Source organism: Ranitomeya imitator, chromosome 1, assembly GCF_032444005.1.
Source record: "Ranitomeya imitator isolate aRanImi1 chromosome 1, aRanImi1.pri, whole genome shotgun sequence".
In the NCBI taxonomy this organism is placed as follows: Eukaryota; Metazoa; Chordata; class Amphibia; order Anura; family Dendrobatidae; genus Ranitomeya; species Ranitomeya imitator.
Window position 1 is genome coordinate 808,325,260 of NC_091282.1, and position 24,666 is coordinate 808,349,925.

The 24,666-nt window shown below is 40.3% G+C and overlaps 1 protein-coding gene across 1 annotated transcript in view; it reads right to left on the reverse strand.

Moving 5' to 3' along the window:
* Positions 1-11,486: 11,486 nt before the first annotated feature.
* INSR (insulin receptor) overlaps positions 11,487-24,666 on the reverse strand; it is a 172,188-nt gene continuing 159,008 nt past the window's right edge. Inside the window, exons 13-21 of the mRNA XM_069739150.1 lie at positions 24,466-24,625; positions 24,194-24,293; positions 22,477-22,544; positions 20,849-21,078; positions 15,208-15,318; positions 14,833-14,992; positions 14,009-14,138; positions 12,993-13,127; positions 11,487-12,383 (exon numbers count right to left, since the gene is read on the reverse strand). Of these exons, the coding sequence (XP_069595251.1) occupies positions 12,056-12,383; positions 12,993-13,127; positions 14,009-14,138; positions 14,833-14,992; positions 15,208-15,318; positions 20,849-21,078; positions 22,477-22,544; positions 24,194-24,293; positions 24,466-24,625 (1,422 nt within the window). The 3' untranslated portion in view covers positions 11,487-12,055. The remainder of the gene's footprint in view (positions 12,384-12,992; positions 13,128-14,008; positions 14,139-14,832; positions 14,993-15,207; positions 15,319-20,848; positions 21,079-22,476; positions 22,545-24,193; positions 24,294-24,465; positions 24,626-24,666) is intronic.

Sequence of the window (24,666 nt, forward strand, 5' to 3'; positions counted from 1 at the left end):
GCCCCTGCTGTGCTGTCGCTGGTCGGGGAAGAAAGTCCAGAACTTTATTTCGTCGCTGGACTCCCCGTAGACATCGCTGAATCGGCGTGTGTGACACCGATTCAGCGATGTCTTCGCTGGTAACCAGGGTAAACATCGGGTAACTAAGCGCAGGGCCGCGCTTAGTAACCCGATGTTTACCCTGGTTACCATCCTAAAAGTAAAAAAAACAAACACTACATACTTACCTACAGCCGTCTGTCCTCCAGCGCTGTGCTCTGCTCTCCTCCTGCTCTGGCTGTGAGCGTCGGTCAGCCGGAAAGCAGAGCGGTGACGTCACCGCTCTGCTTTCTGGCTGCCCGGCGCTCACAGCCAGACCAGAGAAGCAGAGCGCCGAGGACAGACGGCTGTAGGTAAGTATGTAGCGTTTGTTTTTTTACTTTTTAGGATGGTAACCAGGGTAAACATCGGGTTACTAAGCGCGGCCCTGCGCTTAGTTACCCGATGTTTACCCTGGTTACCGGGGACCTCGGGATCGTTGGTCGCTGGAGAGCTGTCTGTGTGACAGCTCTCCAGCGACCAAACAGCGACGCTGCAGCGATCCGGATCGTTGTCGGTATCGCTGCAGCGTCGCTATGTGTGACGGTACCTTTAGCAATTCTCATTCAGAATGCTGGAGGCTCCTCATAATTGGAACATTTTGTCGCACAGGTGAGCATAATCTGTGGCGTTACACAAAATATCCAAAAATGGCACATATTTGGTCTTTTGGAAGATGTACTTAGGAACAATTTGAGGGAAAAAAACAAAAATAAAAGGTACATAATTAAAAACATGTCTGTGGAGACCCTTATATAATTGAGATCTGGTTTGCGTGAAATAGAAGGGATTATTTAATAGGTAGTATGTGTCCTTAATGGTATTCAAAAATCGTCAACAAATTTAAATAATACATGTTAACAAACAAACATCAGTTGTCCATGTGACAGAAAGGGAGGCTATGAAGACAAGTGTATTTTGGCTAGCGTTCAACTTTATAGGGCACAATTGGCACATTACGCCCTACAGAGTTTTACATTATTCCGAATTGACCATTGTTTTTCCCCTTTGTGACCAGTAGTTTTACAGATTTTAAGGAATCCAAGTCTAATATAATTTCGCTATCCTCAAAATCTTGGCAAATGCAGTCTATTCTTCATGATCAATTTACCGATAGCGTGGAAGTGGGGGCCCGTCCTGTTCCCATTTTTCAAACAATTTACATCTGGTTTTACCACAACCTCCTTAAACGATGTAACTCCTTTCCAGTAAGACGGTGAAAAAAAAAGTTAATTTAATCTCCCTGGTGGAAGATTGGTGTAAGAGAGAAGGCGGAATATTTCTCATAAGGCGCAACATTAAATAAACAGAATTATGGCAGAAAGGGGAATACATTTAAAAACACAAAATGTTGCATTACACGTTATGATGATGTTTAAAGGAAACGGATACACTACTGATGACCAGTGCAAGACCAGACGGGCAAAGCAATATAAGGATTTAGAGGACACCAAAAAGAATTCCTGAGTCATGCACCAACCCCTCAGGCCCTGCACTAGTAACACATTGGATCAGTTTGCTCAGAGTTTTCCTTGAACACAGATATAATAGATATACATTAGAAACAAGGTATTCATCACACTGACAGATATTCAGAGCTCTCCTTTTAGGGAATGGGGGGGTAGAAACCCAGTCTAAAGCCAAATTTTCCATATAAGTCTTAGGAAAGGATAGTTAAGGCCTACTTCAAAAGGCAACACAAATGTAAAATATTAACGTACTCTGATAGCGTATATAAAGTGAGCGTGAACAGATTAAATCAGCCACATGCCTCACTTTCACAAGAACATACGGGAAGTAGAGGTGAATTCGGCTACACTACAAAAAAAAAATGCACAACTAACAACTTGCTAAAGTTCAATTAAAGATCCAAGAGGTAATCTGTATTTTTTTTCTGTTTTCTAAAAAGCTAATATCAATTGGCGGAAAAAAACCCCATTAAAAATAATTTTAATTACATTCACATTAATTATACTGCAACAATACAAGCACTTAATACAACTTTGCAAGAAAGACGCTCCCGGATTCCACATGCAATCGGTCAAAAAGCTGCAGTACTGCGAAGGAAAAACTCTTCACACCCAATACAACAACATTGTGGATTGTGACGTACACCATAACAAAAGAAAAAAAAAGCAAATGCTTTAAACAATTCAGACTGTGCTCATTGGTTAGCTCATCTTTTCATCCTGGTTGACTTGCAAAGAAACAGATAAATGCATAAAAAGTTGGTATAGACAATTCCCATAGGTGTTTTAGGTAATCACTGGTGTTATTTTTTTTTTCAAAGTAAAAACTAATATCTGATATTATCTTCGCTATGATAAAATAATGTGACAGTACTGCTGCTTGGCAAAGAATATTTCTTATAATTAAAACCCATGATTTGGGTCTTCAGCTACACCCAACTTATTTCCTGTTCTTACCGTAAAACTGGTGTGCTTACGGAATTATGGCAACGAGCTTAAAAAAGGTACACAGCATGTAATACATAATACTCATTAAAAAATGAAGAAAAATTAGGGGGGAAAAAATAGCATACCATGGTTGTAAGAAAACAATAGTAAAAATGAGGAACCAATTTCTGATCACAGCAACTGTAAAACATTTAGAGGGAATGTAACATGCATCTTATTTTAATTGCCCTCCCATAATGTAGCAATTTCAAAAAACATTATAGACGGTAATTGCCACATTTATACAATATGGCCACCTATGTGATCAAAAAACATTACAGATTTCTCTCAGCAAGAACAAGTCAATTTGAGTATGCACCTCATGAACTTAAAACCATAGACGGAAAGTATAGGGGATAAAAAAAAAACAACAAAACTTGACTTTCCCTTAAAGTTTTATGTTCTGCTGCATCGGGACATCCAGTAGCAACTAAAGAGTCAATTATAAAAGGGACTGCTAGTTGTTTTTCCTTTGTTGTATATATATAAAAAAAATGATCTTTTTACATCTGTCATGGGCAACTCACTTGAACTATTTGATATAGTCCTATCACCGGAACGGTGAACGTGTGGCTATAACGCCACAGTGCCAATTCATAGGCCTGCAGTGTATATGTCTCATAAACCGTTTATCGGCACTGTATCTTCAACAACAATAGACCACTCTGGAAGAGTCAGGCTTGGTACACATATATGCTAATACTGGTGCAAAAATATTAAAATATATTTGAATATCAATTATCTGTCAAAAATCTGACCATTGGCAATTATGTGGACTGCTTTTTAGAAAAGAATCCGAAGCTAGGCATGCAGAATTCTAGCAGACTCCAATCCATTCATGATCAAAAAGATCATCTGTAATTTAAAGTGACCATGCGGATTTAAGTGCAGTACTCCCTGTTTATTTCCATGTAATAAGGAAAGAAGTGGAATAGACTTATTTGTAGGGGGCGGGGGTGGCAGGTTTAAAGGTAAGATGTACAGTGGCATGTAAAAGTTTGTGCACCCATCGTCAAAATTACCGTTACTGTGAACAGTTAAGCAAGTTAAAGATGAAATGACTGCTAAAAGGCCTAAAGTTAATGTTGACACATTTCCTTTGTATTTTAAGTACAAAAAAAAAAAAATATATATATATATCTTACATTTTAAAAAGTATCACAGCTTATAAATGCTTTTTGTAGCCAGACAAGACTCTTCCAATTCTTTTTTGAGGGTTTTTTATCCATTCTTCCTTGGAAAATTCTTCCTTGGAAGGATTCCTGGGTCATCTTGCATGCACTGCTATTTTGAGGTCTAACCACAGATTTTGAAAGATGTTCAGCTCAGGGGACTGTCAGACCATTGTAAAACCTTCAGCTTGCGCCTTTTGAGGTAGTCTATTGTGAATTTAGACGTTTGTTTAAAATCCTCGTCAACTTGTAGAAGCCATCCTCTCTTCATCTTCAGTTTTTTTTTAACAGAGGTATAGGTTTGCATAAACAATTTGTTGAAAGTTCATTGAATCAATTCTTCCCTCTACCCATAATTGATCCACCCCCCATGCTTAATGGTCGGCGAGATGTTCTTCTCCTGAAATAATGTGCCCTTTTTTCTCCAATCATATCTTTGAGCATTGTGGACAAAAAGTTCTATTTCTATTTGTTTCCAAAATGCAACAGGTTTATTCAGAAGTTCTTTTGTATAATTCTGACACTGAATTTTATGGTGACGACTGTGATGACTCTTCCATGAAGGCCATATTTGTGTATGTGTCTCTGAAGAGTAGAACAATGTACCACAACTCCACAGTCTGCTAAATCTTTCTAAAGGATTTTTTGCAGTCAAGTGGGGGTTCCGATTTGCCTCTCTAGCAATACTACGAGCAGCTCAGACTGAAATTTGCTTGGTCTTCTAGACCTCATCTTGGCCTCCACTGTTTCTGTTAAATGCTCTGTGTCAATTACGTTTCGAATTGGGATAAGGGCAACTTGAAAACGTTTTGCCAGCCTTCTCCTGCTTTGTGGGCCTCCACCATTTCATTTTCAGAGTGCTAGGCAGCTGCTTAGAAAAACCCTTGGCTGCTGTTTGTTTGCACAAGGGTAGAGGAGACTGGGTTTTTATAAAGCTGGGTTTTACATAACATGGCCTTTCCTAGCGATGATGGTTAGCAAGCCAGAACCCTAAAGGGCTAATGAAGGTCTGAAACGTTGGTCAAAGTTATCCGAGTACACAAATCTCCAAGGGCGTTTTTCTCTTCCGGCGGGACCCCCCTCCTGTGCCCTCCACTGGTAAGCCTATCTATGATACCTATAACGCTATTATGCATTACATACTATCATTAGCATAGCCTGTTCCTTGGCTATTGTACTGGCCTAGATACATTTAGGCTTGCCTGCCACCCTATTTTCTATGTGGGGCTTTTTTCTATTCCCCCTTTGTTATGGTTTATGTATGGACATATGGGGGTAACGGGGGGTAGTCCTCCTTTCTGTGCTTGACTGGGTTATGCCCATTAATGGAATGTATTACTATTTTAACATTTTGTACTAATAAAGACACATATTTAAATAAATCTATACTGTATGCTCCTTTTTCCTCCGGCTCATATATAAATCTCCAAGGGTGTCCAAACTTTTGCATTGCCTCATTTACCTTTGTGCTATTCCCAAAATGTAAAAAATGTTAATTTTTTTGCCTAAAATATAAAAGAGAGGTGTCATATTTATATTTAGGCCTTTTAGAGATCATTTCATCTTCAACTTACTTAATTGTTCACAATACCAGTAGTGTTGACCAGGGGTGCCCAAACTTTTACAAGTCTTTGTACTTTATTACTAAAGGGGAGGAGGGGGGTAAGTTGTTCTAGGCCACACGCAATACAAAAAAAAGGTCAAGATAAGTGCCTTCTAGTAAATTTGCCATGCAACCCAACAAGTTTTTTTATACTATAAATGATTTGTCTTTATTATGGATCTGACTTAAGTGAAAAACAATGACTAATATCTTACATCATGGGACAGTAACCTTGAAAATCAAGTAGGAATCACACTCTTTAGCTGTGGGAGGGTTGTGAGATTAGCATGAAGGACCATGAAAAATGTCTAATGCCTTATGTTATGCTCTGAAGACAGGTCATTAGATGGCTAAGGGGGACAAAATTGCATAAGTGGAATCTGTAGGCTCAGATCACCACCAAGTTCCAGAATAAATACGTTGCTCACTGAAGTGCAGTTACGCCCCTTAAAAGGGTTTGTCCACTTCTTGGACAACCCTTTCATAAATGCTATATTCCTCATTTAAAAAAAAAAATAATTAAAAACAAAACACCACAACAGGTACTTACCTCCCCCTCCGGCATGGTATTAGAGTTTCTGGCACTGGGTTTCCCCCACCAGCACTATTCCAGAAATGTTGTCTCCAGGGTCTCCCGATGCTCATTTGACATTGCTGCAACAAGTACATCTCTCTTGACGTACAAGTTTCATCAGAGGAAAATATGTGCAAAGTAATCCATTTGTGGCCGCTGATCGGCTACAGTACTCATAACTAGAGATGAGCAAATATTTCAACATTGTGTTTGGATTACGATCGCCGTATTTGCAATATTCAAACGCCATTGGAGTCAATGGAAGTACAGATGAGCAAATATGTTCGGAAACGATTATCAAACAAATTCGGCACAAATATGGTACAAATATGGCAAATTTGGATTCGGTGATCATTTCCCAAACATATTCGCTCATCTCTAGACATAACCATTGTCAAGTGAGCACGGATGACCGTGGAGCCATCATTTCTAGAATGGTGCTGGTGGGAAGGAGAGTGCCTGCTTTTTTTTTTTTTTCTTTACTTTAAAAAAGGGCAATACAACATTTAAGAAGGGATTGCACAAGTAGTACACAGCCATTTTAAAATATAACCTCTGGGGAATGTCAGCTCAGAATGTGAAATTGTGACATGCATCTATGGGTGGCTTTTCGATTTAGACAATTCAGAAAGAATGAAACACAAAGAAGAAAAAAACAGCACTGCTGCATACACTTTTTTTAGTGAATTCAAGATAGAAAAAAACCTGCAAGGTGAAAACCTCAGTTAAAACACTATGGGCTCGATTCATTAATGCACTTGCAAATTTTTTTTAATCTATATTTTTTTGTGTGTTTTTCGCCTGTTTTCTTCTTTTGCGCCTTATTCTTCTTTTACTTTGTGCCTTTGTGTTCACCTACTTTTTCTTAACGTTCATTATGGACATAGCTTGGTGTTTCGGATGGTTTTCCATCATTTTAGTTGAACATGTAACTTTGTTGTAAAGAGGCAAAATGAAGAGCATTTTTACTTTGCACAAAATTAATGAACCAAGTGTGCCGTTTTGAAATGCCTCAAGAAAAAACAAATTAAGACCCGCCCTCCCCCCATAAAAGATGAATTGGTCTCCCCAGGTCTCCATGTTATCTAGAATCTAAAGTCATGTAAAGACTTTATAGCTAAACTTATTATTAGTAGTAGAAGTACTTGTCTTCCTAAAATGTTCAAAAACACAAGAACATGGATTTTGCCCAGCACCAGTTTAACATTAGGGGCCATAGTAATAACCTTAAATTATTGGTAAGCAGCCAATGCAGGACCGATACAATTTGCCACCCGTCTCAATTTGATTCCAAGACTATAAGGCGAATTGGGTAATGTGTTCCGTCATAGAAAACTACACAACAGCAAAAAAAAAAAAAAAGTAGAATGCATTTGCAAAAATTGACGCGCATACTGGTTCACACTGGCAAATAGAAGCATGGTAATCTCCACCGGCCCCCCAAAAAATTAACAAACAAGCTAAAAACTATATATAACTTCTGCCTGAGGGGATTTGTCGTGTACAGAGATAACATCTTGACATTTCCTTTTTAGCAAACCAAATCAATATATTAGATTTTCAAAATCAATTTACAAACTTATCATTGAAATGTTTAAGTTATTCATCCATAAAAGAGACATCTTCAAGATTGCCAAATCCTAGAAGGTGTTGCATGCTGGAGTGCTCACAACCTAGACTGATTCTTTCAACCATTTTAGTCCCTCTGACTACAGGGTTGTTAATGTGGAAGAAAAAAAAAGCAAAAAAAAACTTGAGGTGCTTTAATAAATACCCTTGTCTTCCAGCATAACAGGGGTTAACTTTATCGATGTACAATATATTGAGGTAGATAATGTGCTAACACAAACACAGATTAAAAATAAAATTATGCTCCTCCAGCCTCTCACATCCATTAATAAAAAGATGTACATGCGCTTATCATATATATATGTATAGAGAGAAAACGAGATATTTTTTTCTTTTTTTTTACTATCAAAGCTAATTAATTTCTGTACAGTGATCTTCATTATATTAAAATAAATACAATTTTCTCATAAGAAAAATCTGTAGAATTACAAAAAGGAACTTGACAATATATACTAATATTTCTGCCATTTCCACTAAAAGTGTAGTGTATTTTTTTTTGTAATTTTTATTTTACCTTTTAATTTTTTTTTTTTAATTTTATTTTTTACTACAATGATTTTTTTTCTGTTTCATTTTTGATAGGGCGGGGGATGGATTCTTACATAAATAAGGGCTTAATGTAGAATTTATAGGCACTGTAAAATAGGCTGAATGTTACAATGAAATCTTGGGACTTTTAGAATAAAGGAACGACAGACAGCGGTAGAAAAACTGATTTCACGCAAGACATAATTTAAGTAGGACTACAGGTCAGCTCTAGCAAAGTTGAATACGATTTCTTGAGAATTAACTGTAAGATTGTCTAGTAGGCGACCCGTTAAGTATATATCGGCTGCAACGTGCAGTGTGGTAGTGTTAAAGAACAGTTGGGAGATTTCTTATTTTTGTACATTTGTGGAAAATATACCGTTATTCCTCACAAAAGTCACTACAAAAGACAAGACAATGTTGTAAATCACATTATACAACTTTGAACAGAAAGCAGCATACTTCAGCCACCTACTTACAGATAGATTTGTCTTCCACTGTTGGAAGGAGCACAAACGTAGTTTACGGAGAGTATGACAAATGGCACACAGCTCAATTTTTAACACTCCTAACAATTGGTGGTGCCAAGTTCAACCTGATGGTGAAGTTCTGTTCTATGTACCCGTTCTCCCGTGATTTCCACAACTGGACTGTAAGTAGACTGAGGTACCAGCATTTATAAGTCAGGATAAGGTAAGGTTAGGCCCTGCTCACGCAGTGTTTTCTGCGGGGCTTCCACCTGAACTCAATTCCATCCAAAGACTGCGATAGCTTGAATGGAGTTCAATTTCTAAAAAGTGTCCGATTGCTGAGACTCTCACGAAAAGTGGTGGTCTTCTACGTTCCTGTGCTGTCTGAACAAAGTTGAGCTCCGTTTGTGTCACTGTTGTTTATGACCCCAATGGAGGTTTGTCTAAATTACTTTTCTAGGGGAATTCAGGTGGAACAGCAAAACACAGTCTTACACTACACAGTATTCAAAAACTGTAGGGGGGGGTTAATGGACATACAATATCCTGTAAATGCTTCAAGCAGATCAAAAGTACAACATGACAGCATTAATACTAGGAGTAAGCAAACATACAGAGAATAGAATACATACAAGTTTAAAGAGAGAGATCTAAGGATGAAGTAGAGCCCTAGAGGACTTTTAAAACCAAAGGTTGGATTGCGCAAAAAGCCATAGGTGAACGATTAAGAGGACATGACCAAATTCAGGTGAGTGCACGTCATGACTACTACTAAAGACTATACACAGTGATGTGACAATGGACGAATACAAAGTCTGCTCTAGTACTACAGAAGAAGCGATGAGAAGTGGCTTTCTAATAAACTGTGCTACACTGCTAGCACTGGCATGCTTACAATCCCATTATTTCAAACTGTGTTTTTTTTTTTAAATATGTGACAAAGGTGCTTATATAGCCTCAAAAGCTTTTCTTCCCACCTCCCCCCCAAAACACATACACTCAGTTAAGGCCCCTTCACATTAAGCGACGCTGCAGCGATACCGACAATGATCCGGATCGCTGCAGCGTCGCTGTTTGGTCGCTGGAGAGCTGTCACACAGACCGCTCTCCAGCGACCAACGATGCCAGTAACCAGGGTAAACATCGGGTAACTAAGCGCAGGGCGGCGCTTAGTAACCCGATGTTTACCCTGGTTACCATGCTAAAAGTAAAAAAAAACAAACACTAGATACTTACCTACCGCTGTCTGTCCTCCAGCGCTGCGCTCTGCTTCTCTGCTCTCCTCCTGTACTGTCTGTGAGCCGGAAAGCAGAGCGGTGACGTCACCGCTCTGCTTTCCGGCTCACAGCCAGTACAGGAGGAGTGCAGAGCACAGCGCTGGAGGACAGACAGCGGTAGGTAAGTATCTAGTGTTTGTTTTTTTTTACTTTTAGCATGGTAACCAGGGTAAACATCGGGTTACTAAGCGCGGCCCTGCGCTTAGTTACCCGATGTTTACCCTGGTTACCAGTGAAGACATCGCTGGATCGGTGTCACACACGCCGATCCAGCGATGTCTGCAGGAGTCCAGCGACGAAATAAAGTTCTGGACTTTATTCAGCGACCAACGATCTCCCAGCAGGGGCCTGATCGTTGGTCGCTGTCACACATAACGATTTCATTAACGATATCGTTGCTACGTCACAAATAGCAACGATATCGTTAACAATATCGTTATGTGTGAAGGTACCTTTAGACGAAGTGAATGTGTATTCAGCTGGTAGAGGGGAGCTAGCCATGGCCAGACACCTCCATCGGCAGCTTCTCTCCCGTGAAAGCAAAGGATCGCCATTAAAATTTAACATGCCTGATCCTTATTTCCCTTGACACCTTGAGGTAAAAAGGAGAGCCAGACGGTTTTGCCGAATTCGCTGTGTTTGGTCAACTTTGCTCTAATGTGTACAGGCACATTTTTCACACAGCATAGTAATTACGTTAGTAAACCTGAGGAGCTATGACAATAAAGGAGCTAAAGAGTGTATATTATGACTGCACTTGTGTCTCACATTAATAGACGGTGCAGCTCTTATCGATAAACACAATATTGTGTTAAAAACATTCCCAATAAATTCCAGAGTGCCTAAAATAAAAATCTCCAGGAACAGCTCAAAAGTGTAGAATGTATTGTGTAAAAGTTTCAGTTCCAAATTTTTGTCTTTGAAAATAAGACATAAAAAAAATAATATATACCTTGTGGTCTGATCATAAATTTAGACTTTGAAATCAATTTAACCTATAATTAGAGCTTGTAATAGGGATTTTTTTTTTCACCATCAGAGGTTATATATAAAAAAGAAATACACATATGTATCGCGTATACATGAAAATAAGCAACTGCTATATATTACTTGTAGTTCACATCAGGCAAGAGCTGATTTATGAAGCTTTTACACAAACCACAGAAGTTGTGACCAGTTACCTTGCTTACTGGTATAAATAAAACCCTTACATTAAATTATGAAGATCGGTCGGCTGCAAAATGGCGAGTACGAAAAACTTGGATTCTTATTTTCGGGTTAATGCAATGACTATCCAATCTTTGTTGTGTGTGCTTAATATGTGGCACACCAACAATTAAGGCTGTGATGCAGAGGAAAAGGGATGGTAAGAGACTGCTCCCTTTTTGGTCTGATTAACAACGTATCGGACGTACAAATCACAACCATCCCAAAAGGTTTGTTTCAGCCATACAAGCAAAAATCACCCCATCAGCATCTTCCAGATTCTTGACTACAAGGTGAACAACAAGAAGGTAGACGTGTTCTTAGCAGAAAGAACATGGGTGCAGGAGCACAGTTTACGCAGCTCATGAACAAGTGATATGTTTACTGTAGTGACAATTCAGCAGGTCAGGAAAATGAGTAGATGGGGTAACATCTTAGGTACATGAACTTCACCATATTAGAGGTTTCGTGTGAAATAAAACTGGCTGGTCTATATCCAGAACATCTTTACTTCTTTCTGAATGTTATTTCCCATTCATTTGTATGGGAAACCTGAATTAGAGACTCCCAATGTCGAGACCTGGGTTTAAATACCTCCACTGAGGTTCTGCTACCCTTAATCCAGAACAGGTAAAGATATAGATTAAACGTTGCCTTCTTCTAGAGAATCCGTTATATTATGTTAGGTGTGGGTGTGTTTTAGTCCTCCAAAAGCATTTACTTCTCTCCCACTTGTTAGCATTGCACACATTTACCGTGGTTGTATAAGAAGCCAACGGAAATAAATAGGCAATGAATAGTTGAAAAGAATGGAGTTTCCTTCTGTTAGGTCTGTTCACAGTTTCGGTTTCGCCCAATAATCAGCCTGTCAAGTGATTTAAAGAAAAAAATGGGGAAAAAAGCACACAGGAACATACAGTCAAGAACCCAATGGTATGATGAAACATTCAAAACCTGAAGAGGGCGTTGGTGTTTTGCTGTTCTAGCCATGGGCACAGTTCTGTCCTGAGATTAGACATTTGACGGAGGGTAGTTAACTTTCAGAGGGCAGAGCTCTGTGTGTTAGGAGGGGCTGGAACGTGGGAGGGAGAGAATGCGTCCATTTTTCCTACTCCCATTCATGTGGGTGTAGGGTATGTGTTCCTCATAGAGGTTTCCTCGCTGTCCCTCATCCCGTAGTGAGCATGAAGATGGGTCCAGAGGGGTGCTTTCCATATTTTCAAAATCAATCTCAAGGTCATCGGTCTCCGGTGGCTTGTTCTCTTCACTGTAGTAAAAGGACACTTCTTGGAAACTAGAATGAAGGTCGTCTTTCAGCATTTGAATGATCTCCAAGAAAGTGGGGCGCATCTTGGGGTTATATTGCCAGCACATCTGCATCAGACTGTGACTGAAAAACAAAAGTCAGACTTAAAATGAAAAACATGTTTGAGTTCTGTTCAGGTCATGTAGAAGACCAGAGTCTATTCTCTACAGGTTACCCATGCTAATATTTTACATGACTGACAATTTGACTAATTGGTGATCTATAACTTCAGCTTTATTACAGAGACCTTTACGTGAAGGGTTTACCTTTACCTATATACGTTTGAAGGAAAGGGGGAAGAAAGCATACCGTACTTTAATTTCTATTTCTGACCTGTGCAGCCAGCATTTTTTTATATGGGCAAGAATCTCCATTCATACGTACAGTTGTATCCTCCCTCCTTCTCTTGAATATTCTGTGTCTAGCTGTACGACAACTGACTGCAGCAGAAACACCTCTCTGCTCTCAGCAGCAAGATAAAAGGATCATCATGCCCCATCCCCTTGACCGAGTTCCACCTCCTTAGTCATTCACCAGGCAAAAATGGAACAGGTCAGCAAAAGAACCTATTTTATCTGCATGATTTTTAACAGGACAGTATTAATAGGAACGAGCTGAAAATTCTGCAAGTTGACAAATGGTAAGTGTGAATCTGTTGCACAAGTACTTTAACAGCCTGTCTTTAAAACTTACAGTCTAGGGTGACAATTTTCTGGCTGTTCAAGGGAGCCTCCATCCATAACAAATTTGAGCACTTGCTCATTGGATAACCCCTGATATGGCTGCTCAGCCAAACTTGTTATTTCCCAGAGTACTACACCAAACGACCTGAAAGAAAGGCAAATGGTTGTGATTAGTCATAAACATGTTATTTTTTATGTGCCAGTGGCTCTACATCTATAGAGAAAAATGCAAAAAAATTGTTATTAGGGACTAGGGCATTACTAGCAATATCAACTTTTAATGAACATGGGCCACATTGCATTGTAAAAGCATGTAAGAAAAACTAAAAAATAAGTAAAATATCAAAATATGTACCGTATTTTCTGACTACTTTTTAACCCCTGAAAATCTTCTCAAAAGTCAGGGGTCGTCCTATACGCCGGGTACGGCATATGCAGAGCTCTGAAGTCGCCGCATATGGTGCAGGGAGCGGTCCCAGATGGTTTCCAGGGTCTGGAGGAGACTCTCCTTCAGGCCCAGGGATCCATATTCGTGTAAAAAAAAAAAAAAGAATAAAAATAAAAAATATGGATATACTTACCGCGACGTCACAAAGTTCCTTCGCGGCGCGCAATGCATCCTTGGGAACGGAAGCCACCGCATGCATCGCGGAGAGCCGGGAGAACTCCGGTGGCCGTCGGAAGGTAAGTATATCCATATTTTTTATTTTTATTTTTATTTTTTTACACGAATATGGATCTCAGGGCCTTAAGGAGAGTCTCCTCTCCTCCAGACCCTGGGAACCATCTGGGACCGCTCTCTGCACACGCCGTATAAGACGACACCCGGTATATAAGATGACCCCAGAAAAGTTGGGGGTCGTCTTATACGCCCAGTCGTCTTATACACCGAAAAATACGGTAATAAATATATGATTATACAGCACAACACTATATAAAATTAGTGACATACGGAATATCCCAAAACCTTAGAAAGACAAAAAAAAAACAATAGAAGAAACAAAGTGCTGACTGTGAGATTCATACCAGACATCTGAAAATGTGGTGAATACGCCATCTTTGAGAGACTCCGGGGACATCCACCTCACCGGTAGCAGACCCTTTCCTCCTTTACGGTAATAATCAGTTTCATAGATATCACGGGTCATCCCAAAATCTAACAAGAATTGACAAAAAAAATTACAATAATTAGCAAGCTAGACAATTACCAACCAAAAATGCATTATGAAAAAAGGAGCAGGAAAAAAAAGTCAAGAAATTTTAAAATATCTTTATTTTATCTTCTTATATAGCGCTATTGTATTCTACAGTGCTCCACTGTCACTACTGAGGCTCAATATCTAAATTCCTTTTCAGGAAGTCTTGGTGGGAGGAAAGCCGCACAAATATGCAAAACTGATTTAGAATTTCTAATTGACTTTCTACCACAGTGGTCTCCAACCAGTAGCTCCTGCTGTTCAGCTGACAACAGGATCTGACAACTGTAGGCAGCTCACATTGAGATATGGAGCATCAGCTGCAGATAAGGAGCAGTTCAAAGGACTACTGCCCTAATATTCCTATCATTAGAATATAAGTAAGTAGAAAAATGATTGGTTATCTTAATGCACTGAAATTAGCTTCTTTTTATAGATTTTTTTTGCCCAGTCTCCCTTTATTAAATCTCTCTACATTTTTGCCCATTGCACAATGCAAATATTCAATATGTACCGTATTTTCGTATTAGTCCTTAACTTTTTTTTCTCCAACAATTTGTATAGATCATATGTTCACAATAACACTTGTAATTCTTTTACTCCATTCACAAAGTGAAGATTAAATGAAACATAAAGATATGATAGATAATATACCTCCAATTTTGACTGTGAAATCCTCAGCAACCATGCAATTGCGGGCAGCTAAATCACGGTGTACAAATTTCTTGGCATTGAGGTAAGCCATCCCATCAGAAATCTCTGCTGCCATCTGAATCATTTCCTGAATTGTTGGGGCTGGCCGACCAGGATTATTCTGGAAGGAAGAAAGGTGAAATCAGATAATATTCCGTCAAATAGTGCTTCTGCTGCTACTGCATAAAGGAAAAATGCATGGGCAGAATTGGAGGAGAAATGAGTTCAAACTCTTGCTTTTTAGTGGAAAGCCTTTGAGATTTATTTTTTCTGGATAGGTAAAAGTTTGCCTTATTTATTACTGTATTTTCACAAGTAAAGCAAAGACAAACCCACCTCTGCATCGGGTCGCAGTGAGCGCAAGTAGCTCTTCAGGTCACCGTGTCCCATTAGCTCCATAACAACCAATGTAGGTTGCCCTTTCGAGACAACACCTATCAACCGAACCTGAAAAAGTCAATAATATCTGATCTAACAGCAATCAGACAACAAAAACAATACCTTTGTTTCAATAACTGCTCATAAATGCTTAACAGGAAATGCCATAGTATAATATTTTCAGAAATTGGATATATTGAATAAAATTTTACTATCTCAAGATCTGATGTCTTAAAGTGTACCTAAGGTGTGTGTTCTTCCCAGTGCACAAGCAGTTCAGCCAGCACGAGCTCATGGACACCGCGGTATGCACATCCAAAAACGTAAGGGTATGTGCACACTATGCGGAAAACGCTGCAAATCTGCAGCGTTTCCACAGCTGTGGGTCCGCAGCAGTTTCCCATGAGTTTACATTACAATGTAAACCTATGGGAAACGAAAAACGCTGTGCACATGCTGTGGAAAAAAACGTGCGGAAAAGCAGCGGTTTACATTCCGCAGCATGTCACTTCTTTCTGCGAATTCCACAGCGGTTTTACAGCTGCACCTATAGAAAACCACAGTTGTAAAACCGCAGTGAAAACAGCAAAAAAAAAAAAAAAGCGGTAAATCTGCAGCAAAAATGCAGCGTTTTTGCCCTGAAGATTTATCAAATCTGCTGCGGAAAAATTCGCAGTGGACAAGAATACGTGTGCACATAGCCTCAAGCTGCAGCGGACAACCAGACATATTGGTCCGAGCACGGACTGCGCCACAGCTCTCCCAACCAGAGCACGACAGCCTCATACAAATTTATAAAGTTGTCATGCTTGAGTCATGAGACCCTTAGCCAGTCCGCGCACTGGGGTCTGAGATCTACAGACATCTGCATGAGCTCTTACTATTGAGCTTGTACTGATCTACAAAATTTCGAGGATAATAACAGAAAAAATATGCTGGTGGGTACACTTTACCATAAAAAAACAAGAAGGAACTTATCAAGGTTCACTCTTGGGGGTGAAAACCCAGGTCGACAAATGGCATATGACTATGTGATGTGACCGGAATGAATTTTCAGCCTAATTCTGGAACAAAACAAGATCCAGGTAGATCCCTTTAACCCCTTTACCCCCAAGGGTGGTTTGCACGTTATGGACCGGGCCAATTCTTACAATTCTGACCACTGTCCCTTTATGAGGTTATAACTCTGGAACGCTTCAATGGCTCCTGGTGATTCTGACATTTTCTCGTGACATATTGTACTTCATGATCGTGGTAAAATTTCTTTGATATTACCTGCGTTTATTTGTGAAAAAAAAAACGGAAATTTGGCGAAAATTTAGAAAATTTCGCAATTTTCCAACTTTTAATTTTTATCCAATTAAATCACAGAGATGTCACAAAAAATACTTAATAAGTAACATTTCCCACATGTCACCTTTACATCAACACAATTTTGGAACCAAATTTTTTTTTGTTAGGGAGTTATAAGGGTTAAAAGTTGACCAGCAATTTCTCATTTTTACACCATTTTTTTTTTTTTTTTTTTTTTTTTTTTTTAAAAGGAACCACATCTCATTTGAAGTCATTTTGAGGGGTCTATATGATAGAAAATACCCAAGTGTGACACCATTCTAAAACTGCACTCCTCAAGGTGCTCAAAACCACATTCAAGAAGTTTATTAACCCTTCAGGTGTTTTACAGGAATTTTTGGAATGTTTAAATAAAAATGAACATTTACCTTTTTTTCAGAAAAAATTTACTTCAGCTCCAATTTGTTTTATTTTACCAAGGGTAACAGGAGAAAATGGACCCCAAAAGTTGTTGTACAATTTGTCCTCAGTACGCTGATACCCCATATCTGGGGGTAAACCACTGTTTGGGCGCATGACAGAGCTCGGAAGCGAAGGAGCGCCATTTGACTTTTCAATGCAAAATTGACTGGAATTGAGATGGGACGCCATGTCGCGTTTGGAGAGCCACTGATGTGCCTAAACATTGAAACCCCCACAATGACACCATTTTGGAAAGCAGACCCCATAAGGAACTTATCTAGAGGTGTGGTGAGCACTTTGACCCACCAAGTGCTTCACAGAAGTTTAAAATGCAGAGCCGTACAAAAAAAAAAAAATTTTCTCACAAAAATGATCTTTCACCCCCAATTTTTTATTTTTCCAAGGGTAAGAGAAGAAATTGGACCCCAAAAGTTGTTGTCCAATTTGTCCTGAGTACGCCGATACCCCATATGTTGGGGTAAACCCCTGTTTGGGCGCACGGGAGAGCTCGGAAGGGAAGGAGAACTGTTTTACTTTTTCAATGCAGAATTGGCTGGAAATGAGATCAGACGCCATGTCGCGTTTGGAGAGCCCCTGATGTGCCTAAACAGTGGAAACCCCCAATTGTAACTGAAACCCTAACCCAAACACATCCCTAACCCTAATCCCAATGGTAACCCTAACCACACCCCTAATCCTGACACACCCCTAACCCTAATCCCATCCCTATTCCCAACCGTAAATGTAATCCAAACCCCAACCGTAACTTTAGCCCCAACCCTAACCCCAACCCTAGCCCTAACCCTAACATTGGCCCCAACCCTAACCCCAACCCTAGCCCTAACCCTAATGGGAAAATGGAAATACATTTTTTTTTTTTTCCCCCTAACTAAGGGGGTGATGAAGGGGGGTTTGATTTACTATTTATAGTGGGTTTTCTAGCGGATTTTTATGATTGACAGCAGTCACACACTAAAAGAAGCTTTTTATTGCAAAAAATATTTTTGAGTTACCACATTTTGAGAGCTATAATTTTTCCATATTTTGGTCCACAGAGTCTTTGCGGGACGAGTTGACGTTTTTATTAGTAACATTTTCGGGCATGTGATTTATTGATCGCTTTTTATTCCGATTTTTGTGAGGCAGTATGACCAAAAAACAGCTATTCATGAATTTCTTTTGTGGGGGCTTTTATACCGTTCCGCGTTTGGTAAAATTGATAAAGCAGTTTTATTCTTCGGGTCAGTACGATTACAGCGATACCTCATTTAGGTAATTTTTTTAGGTTTTGGCACTTTTATACGATAAAAACTATTTTATAGAAAAAATTATTTTTGCATCGCTTTATTCTGAGGACTATAACTTTTTTATTTTTTTCGCTGATAATGCTGTATGGCAGCTCGTTCTTTGCGGGACAGGATGACGTTTTCAGCGGTACCATGGTTATTTATATCCGTCTTTTTGATCGCGTGTTATTCCACTTTTTGTTCGGCGGTATGATAATAAAGCATTGTTTTTTGCTTCGTTTTTTTTTTTTTTTTTTACGGTGTTCACTTAAGGGGTTAACTAGTGTGATAGTTTTACAGGTCAAGTCGTTACGGACGCTGCGATACTAATACTATATATATATATATATATATATATATATATATATATTTTCCAAAAAATGAAGGCAGCACTCCAATAGGAAAAAAGAAAGTGATTTATTGGCCCATGTGCGAAGTTTCAGTCCAGGATGTGGACCTTTCTCAAGCCTCATTTTTTGGACTATAGTATGAGGTTTGGTATTTATCTGGAAGGATTTTTTGCACCCCTTGTTTTCTTTTGGTGCTGCTTTTTGTCTTCTTTTTCTATATATATCTACTATATAATTGTCTAAGGGTCACTTCCGTCTGTCCTTCTTTCTTTCTTTCTGTCACGGTTATTCATTCGCTGATTGGTCTCGCCAGCTGCCTGTCATGGCTGCCGCGACCAATCAGCGACGAGCACAGTCCGGAAGAAAATGGCCGCTCCTTTCTCCCCACAGTCAGTGCCCGGCGCCCGCTCCATACTCCCCTCCGGTCACCGCTAACACAGGGTTAATGCCGCGGGTAACGCACTCCGTTACCGCCGCTAATAACCCTGTGTCCCCAACCTTTTACTACTGATGCTGCCTATGCGGCATCAATAGTAAAAAAAAGTAATGTTAAAAATAGTAAAAAAAACAAAAAACCTGCTATACTCACCCTCCGTTGTCCGCTGAGCCGCTCGTGCCTGCCGCCATCTTCCTTTCCCAGTGATGCATTGCGAAATTACCCAGAAGACCTAGCGGTATCGCAAGACCGTTAAGTCATCTGGGTAATTTCAAAATGCATCCTGGGAACGCAAGATGGAGGCAGCCGCGCGCCCATCGGCACAGCGCCGTTGGATCCCAGGAGGCGGAGAGACGGGACGTGGAGCAGCGACCAGAATGGTGAGTATGTTAAACTACAAGGGGCCCTCGGATCGTTAGGTGAGTATGTTTATTTTTTAACCTGTGACATACGTGGCTGGGTAATATACTACGTAGCTGAGCAATATACTATGTCACTGGGCAATATACTACGTGGCTTTGTGCTCTATACTACATCACTGGGCAATATACTACGTGGCTCTGTGCTGTATACGATGTAATTGGGCAATATACTACGTCATTGGGCAATATACTACGTGGCTGGACAATATACTACGTGGCTGGGCTATATACTACGTGGCTGGGCTATATATTACGTCGCTGGGCAATATACTACGTCGCTGGGCAATATACTACGTCGCTGGGCAATATACTACGTCGCTGGGCAATATACTACGTGGACATGCATATTCTAGAATACCCGATGTGTGTGTATATATATATATATATATATATATATATATATATTTATATATATATTTTACACATCTGAATATTTTTTTTACACTATAAAATGCCCGAGGGTCTCAGGGAAGCCCGCAGGGAGTCCCCTCCCTGCATGATGCTTCCCTATACCGTGTCAGCTGACACCCGGCCGCGATCCACCCAACCACCGCCCACCCCCCCCGAGAGTGCAGCCGATCGCTATGCTGTACTATCCAGTCGATGGGCATACGGGCCCACCCCACCTCGATGGATAGTACGTGTAATGTCAGAAAGGGGTTAAATTCTGGCCACAGTTATTGAATATTAAGGGGAACCTGTCACCCCCAAAATGGAAGTTGAGCTAAGCTCACCAGCATCAGGGGCTTATGTACAGCATTCTGTAATGCTTTAGATAAGCCCCCGATGTATTCTTAAAAGATGAGAAAAAGTGGTTAGATTATACTCACCCAGGAGCGGTCCCGGTACGATGGGCGTCGCGGTCCGGGGACTCCCATCTTCTTACGATGACGTCCTCTTCTTGTCTTCACGCTGGGGCTCCGGCGCAGGTGTACTTTGTCTGCCCTGTTGAGGGCAGAGCAAAGTACTGCAGTGCACAGGCGTCGGGCCTCACTGACCTTTCTCAGCACCTGCGCACTGCAGTACTTTGCTCTGCCCTCAACAGGGCAGACAAAGTACACCTGCGCCGGAGCCCCATGAAGACAAGAAGAGCACGTCATCGTAAGAAGATGGGAGGCCCCAGACCGGACCGCGACGCCCATCGGATCGGACCGCCCCCCCAGGTGAGTATAATCTAACCTCTTTTTCTCATCTTTCAGGACACATCGGGGGCTTACCTGAAGCATTACAGAATACTATAGATAAGCCCCTGATGCCGGTGGCCTTAGCTCATCTTTCATTTTGGGGGTGACAGGTTCCCTTTAATATAAAGCAATGACAAATAGTTTGTGAATTGATAGAAATTCTTACCACATGGTGGCAGCTAAATCCCTTCATGACGGAAGCCTCGTTCAGGAACTCTATCCTCTCTCGCAGACTTGCTGACTCGTTGACAGTTTTCACAGCCACGCGAACTTCGGCCTCTCCTTTTATGATGTCCTTGGCAATTCCCTCATAAACCATTCCAAAGGAACCCTGCCCCAGTTCTCGGAGCAGGTTGATCTTATCTCTTGGTACTTCCCACTCATCTGGAATGTACACTAGAACCAAAAAAAGGACATACAGTGATTTAGAGGTCACAAATACATAAGAGAAGCCAAATGTTTATCATTCTCCAAAATGTCATAACAGAAAAGGTACTCGTTTGCAGCATTCTGGGTTTTTGTTTGCCCCAATGCATAAAGTAAGAAAAAATGATAACACGATAACACTGTGGGATGCACAATGATCCTGAATGAAGAGAGCAGGGGCTAAGCATGCACAACTCCACATCATCCACTGTCTGCAAAACTGCCAGAAAAAGCCGAGCAGAGAGCTCTGCTATCTCCCAAAGTCCCAGAGGGGAAGATGGAATGGAAGTGCACAGGTTCTAGACAGCCCCGTTCTTGGGATCGGAGGAGGTCACAGTTGTCAGACCCCAGGTGATAAGTTTTACTATCTCCTACTCTATGGACTGGAGATCATTTCTTAATTTGGCACAAACTTTATAAACATTTTGTCTCAAACGTTACATTATGGTTCATAAAGGAATGATATTTTTCCTACATCAATTGCCTATCCAAAGGCAAGGTGATCAGTGTAATGCAATCTCTCTTTAAACCGATTACTGGAAAAGCCTGCAACTTTTTACCATTCAAATAAGGCTCCTTATGGTGCGCTTACATTAGCCGACCTTATGGTGTTACAGGTAATCTGTCAGCAAGATTTCACCCCACATACCATTTATATGTGCATGGAGCGCTTTCAAAGATAAGCCCAGTCTGTTCCTCCATTACAGAGAAATCAGCATTTGAACTGGTGTGCAAATGAGGCTGTAGATCGGAAGCCTCTGTCACTCCAGCTCTATTCCCTGCCCAGCACTGACTCCTCCTGCATGACTGATAGCCTCTATAATGTGACATGTCAGGCACATGTGTGGTCAGTCAAGCAGGAGGAGACGGCACTGGACGGGGAATAAAGCTGTAATGAAAGAGGCTTCAGTGGAATAGTCCTTCAGTCTCATTAGCACAGCATAGAACGCTGATTTCTCAATAATGGAGGAACAGACCGGCCATGTAACGTTACTCCTGAACTTGTCTTTAAAAGAGCTACATGCTCATACAAATTGTTTGGGGTGAGAAATCCTAATGACAGATTCCATTTCAATGACTGGCCGATAATTACCAATCAGCGGTGCTTGCACAGGAAGGCACTCTTCAGATCTGTAGAAAATCATTCAAGCACATAGGCTACCATTCCTCTTTGCAGCATAGGTCCTGTTTACATTGGACGATGTGCTGCTCAAAACGATGATCTTTTGTGAAAACCAAAAGATCCTTCCACCCAACTAACGAGCATTGCTTAATGGTTAAAATGCATGTTTATCTTGAAACGAGCGTTCCTAGGAATGCAGAGTAAATGCACCCTAACAAGGCGCCATTGTCATCAGCGCAACTCACCTTCACTAGCACTTAAATACTCAGGATTGGAGGATGCATACAATGGTCCTGTGGGGCCTTCTGCTTCCCTGTGTAAAAATAATTTACAGATTATAGGAAGTGATCTACTGTAATTTTATAACATATTGAATAAGATGAACAGTATCTTCATATCACAGGCAAAGAACATTAGAAGTTTATTTTCCGATGATACCAGCTATCGTATTGTACATCTGCTTTTTCTGAGATTTTCGGTCCAGTGAGTGATAGCTCTGTACGCACACTTATACAAAAAATAGCTGGCAATCACTAATAGGACCGCCCACTGGACCTGAAATTCCAAAAAAAGGCAGATGGTAAAATTATGAAGCCACCATGTGTGGAGTAACGCGTGGGGTGTAATACCTTCTCCTATCTCTACTGAGCGGTGTCCTATGGTCATACATCAGTTTCTTAATCGGACCTGGATTTTAGGTATATTTTTAGGTGTATATTTTTTTGACAGGTTCCCTTTAATGATGTGGATAGTGGTAGTAAAGTTTTAGGAGGTCCAACATTTTCAAACATCTCCATACAAAGATTGTGAATTAAAAAAAAAAAACACCACATTTTTGTATGGGCTTTAATTACTCAATAGCATCCCCTTTAAGAAATGCACCTTGTAAAAGGTACAAGTTTTGATGTGCTAATAATTTAGCAAATATTCTGGAAAAAATGAATGGTGTATAATTTAGTAAGCAAATATTTTAGGAAACGCTGCTGTAATTTTATATATATAAATATTTTTTATACTGAGAGACGTGGCAAAGGATCCATAAAAATGTGCTCTGAACAGACGAACACCAGAATGCATCACAGTGTTCATATTCAGTGGTCCGGGAAGGACATGCTCTGAACAAGATAGCAGCTGTCCCCAATTGGCTTTCCATTCAAGATGACTAATGCTGCTAACCAGGGCATCCAAGCAAAATTGGACAAAATTGTTGGCTCCCTTCTGTTAAAGGAAATCTATCAGTAGGCTCAACCATCCTAAGCCAACTATATGGGCAAGTATGTCATAGGAAGCGAATAAAATGACACCTTGGTATCTGTAACTAGACGCCTTATTCCAGAAAAATCCATGTTTTTCTTATTATGTAAATGAGCTGTACAGATCTATGGGCCGGACATAGATCTCCCTGATAATCTGCCTCCAGAGATTATTTTGAATGCAAGGGGGAGTTACCAGTTTGAGACATGTAATGACTGACAGCCTGCCCTCCTCATCTACATGTTAACGCCCCCTTTCATCTAAAATAAGCTCTGGAGGCAGATTCCCAGGGACATCAGTGTCTTACCCATAGATTTAAACAGAGAGGAAGGGGAGGAGGCAAACAGACATACTGTTGCAAATTATGCTGAAATGACAAGTCACATAGGCAAGGTTTGCATTGTTTGCATGCGCTATGATACAGAGCTTGCGAGTGCTGCTCTGAAGCTGTCTGAATCGCTGGATCTGGCTAGCTTTAGTGCCCCTGCACTCTTCTAATGCTGCAGAGGCAGAACTTTGCTTGCAGCATGGGAAACACTCAGCTTTAGCCATGCCAACATCCCAAACTGTCAATCTTCACTAGGGCAGTCCACCAAAACCACATCGCTGCAAGCAGGAAGCTGGGAGCAAAACGGTGAGCTCCTGAGGATCAATAATGAGAATGACTCTTTAAAAATTGATGTACTTAGAATCTTCAGAGCCACTCACTTCTTTTTCTGGATCATGCATACTATCAAAATGATGAGGAAAGCAAACAGTAGGATGACTGGACCAATGACAATGTTCAAGATGTTTTTTTGGGAGATATCTGAAAAAGATTAAAAAAAAATTATATAGGAACAGAGACCTTTGCAAATATAAAATAAGCAAAATGGTGTAAACGTAAAATGATTAAATGTTTATTTTTTACCTTGAAGTTACTAGGATGTTGCCAAACTACTGCAAAGTCTCTTTTTGCCTACAAATAAGTGAACACTCACCTACATCTCGTACATAAAAATAAGTAGTCGGAGTCCAAGAACCATTTCCAGCCAAAGAAGAGGCCCGAACCCTCACACTGTAGTTTCCTGGGGGAAGAGATCGCAGCTTTGCTCCTTTATCCTGGAGATACTGTTTCTGGGAAACACAGATATTGTTCTCCTGGAATATGATAACAATATGATCAATTGCTACAAGATGTA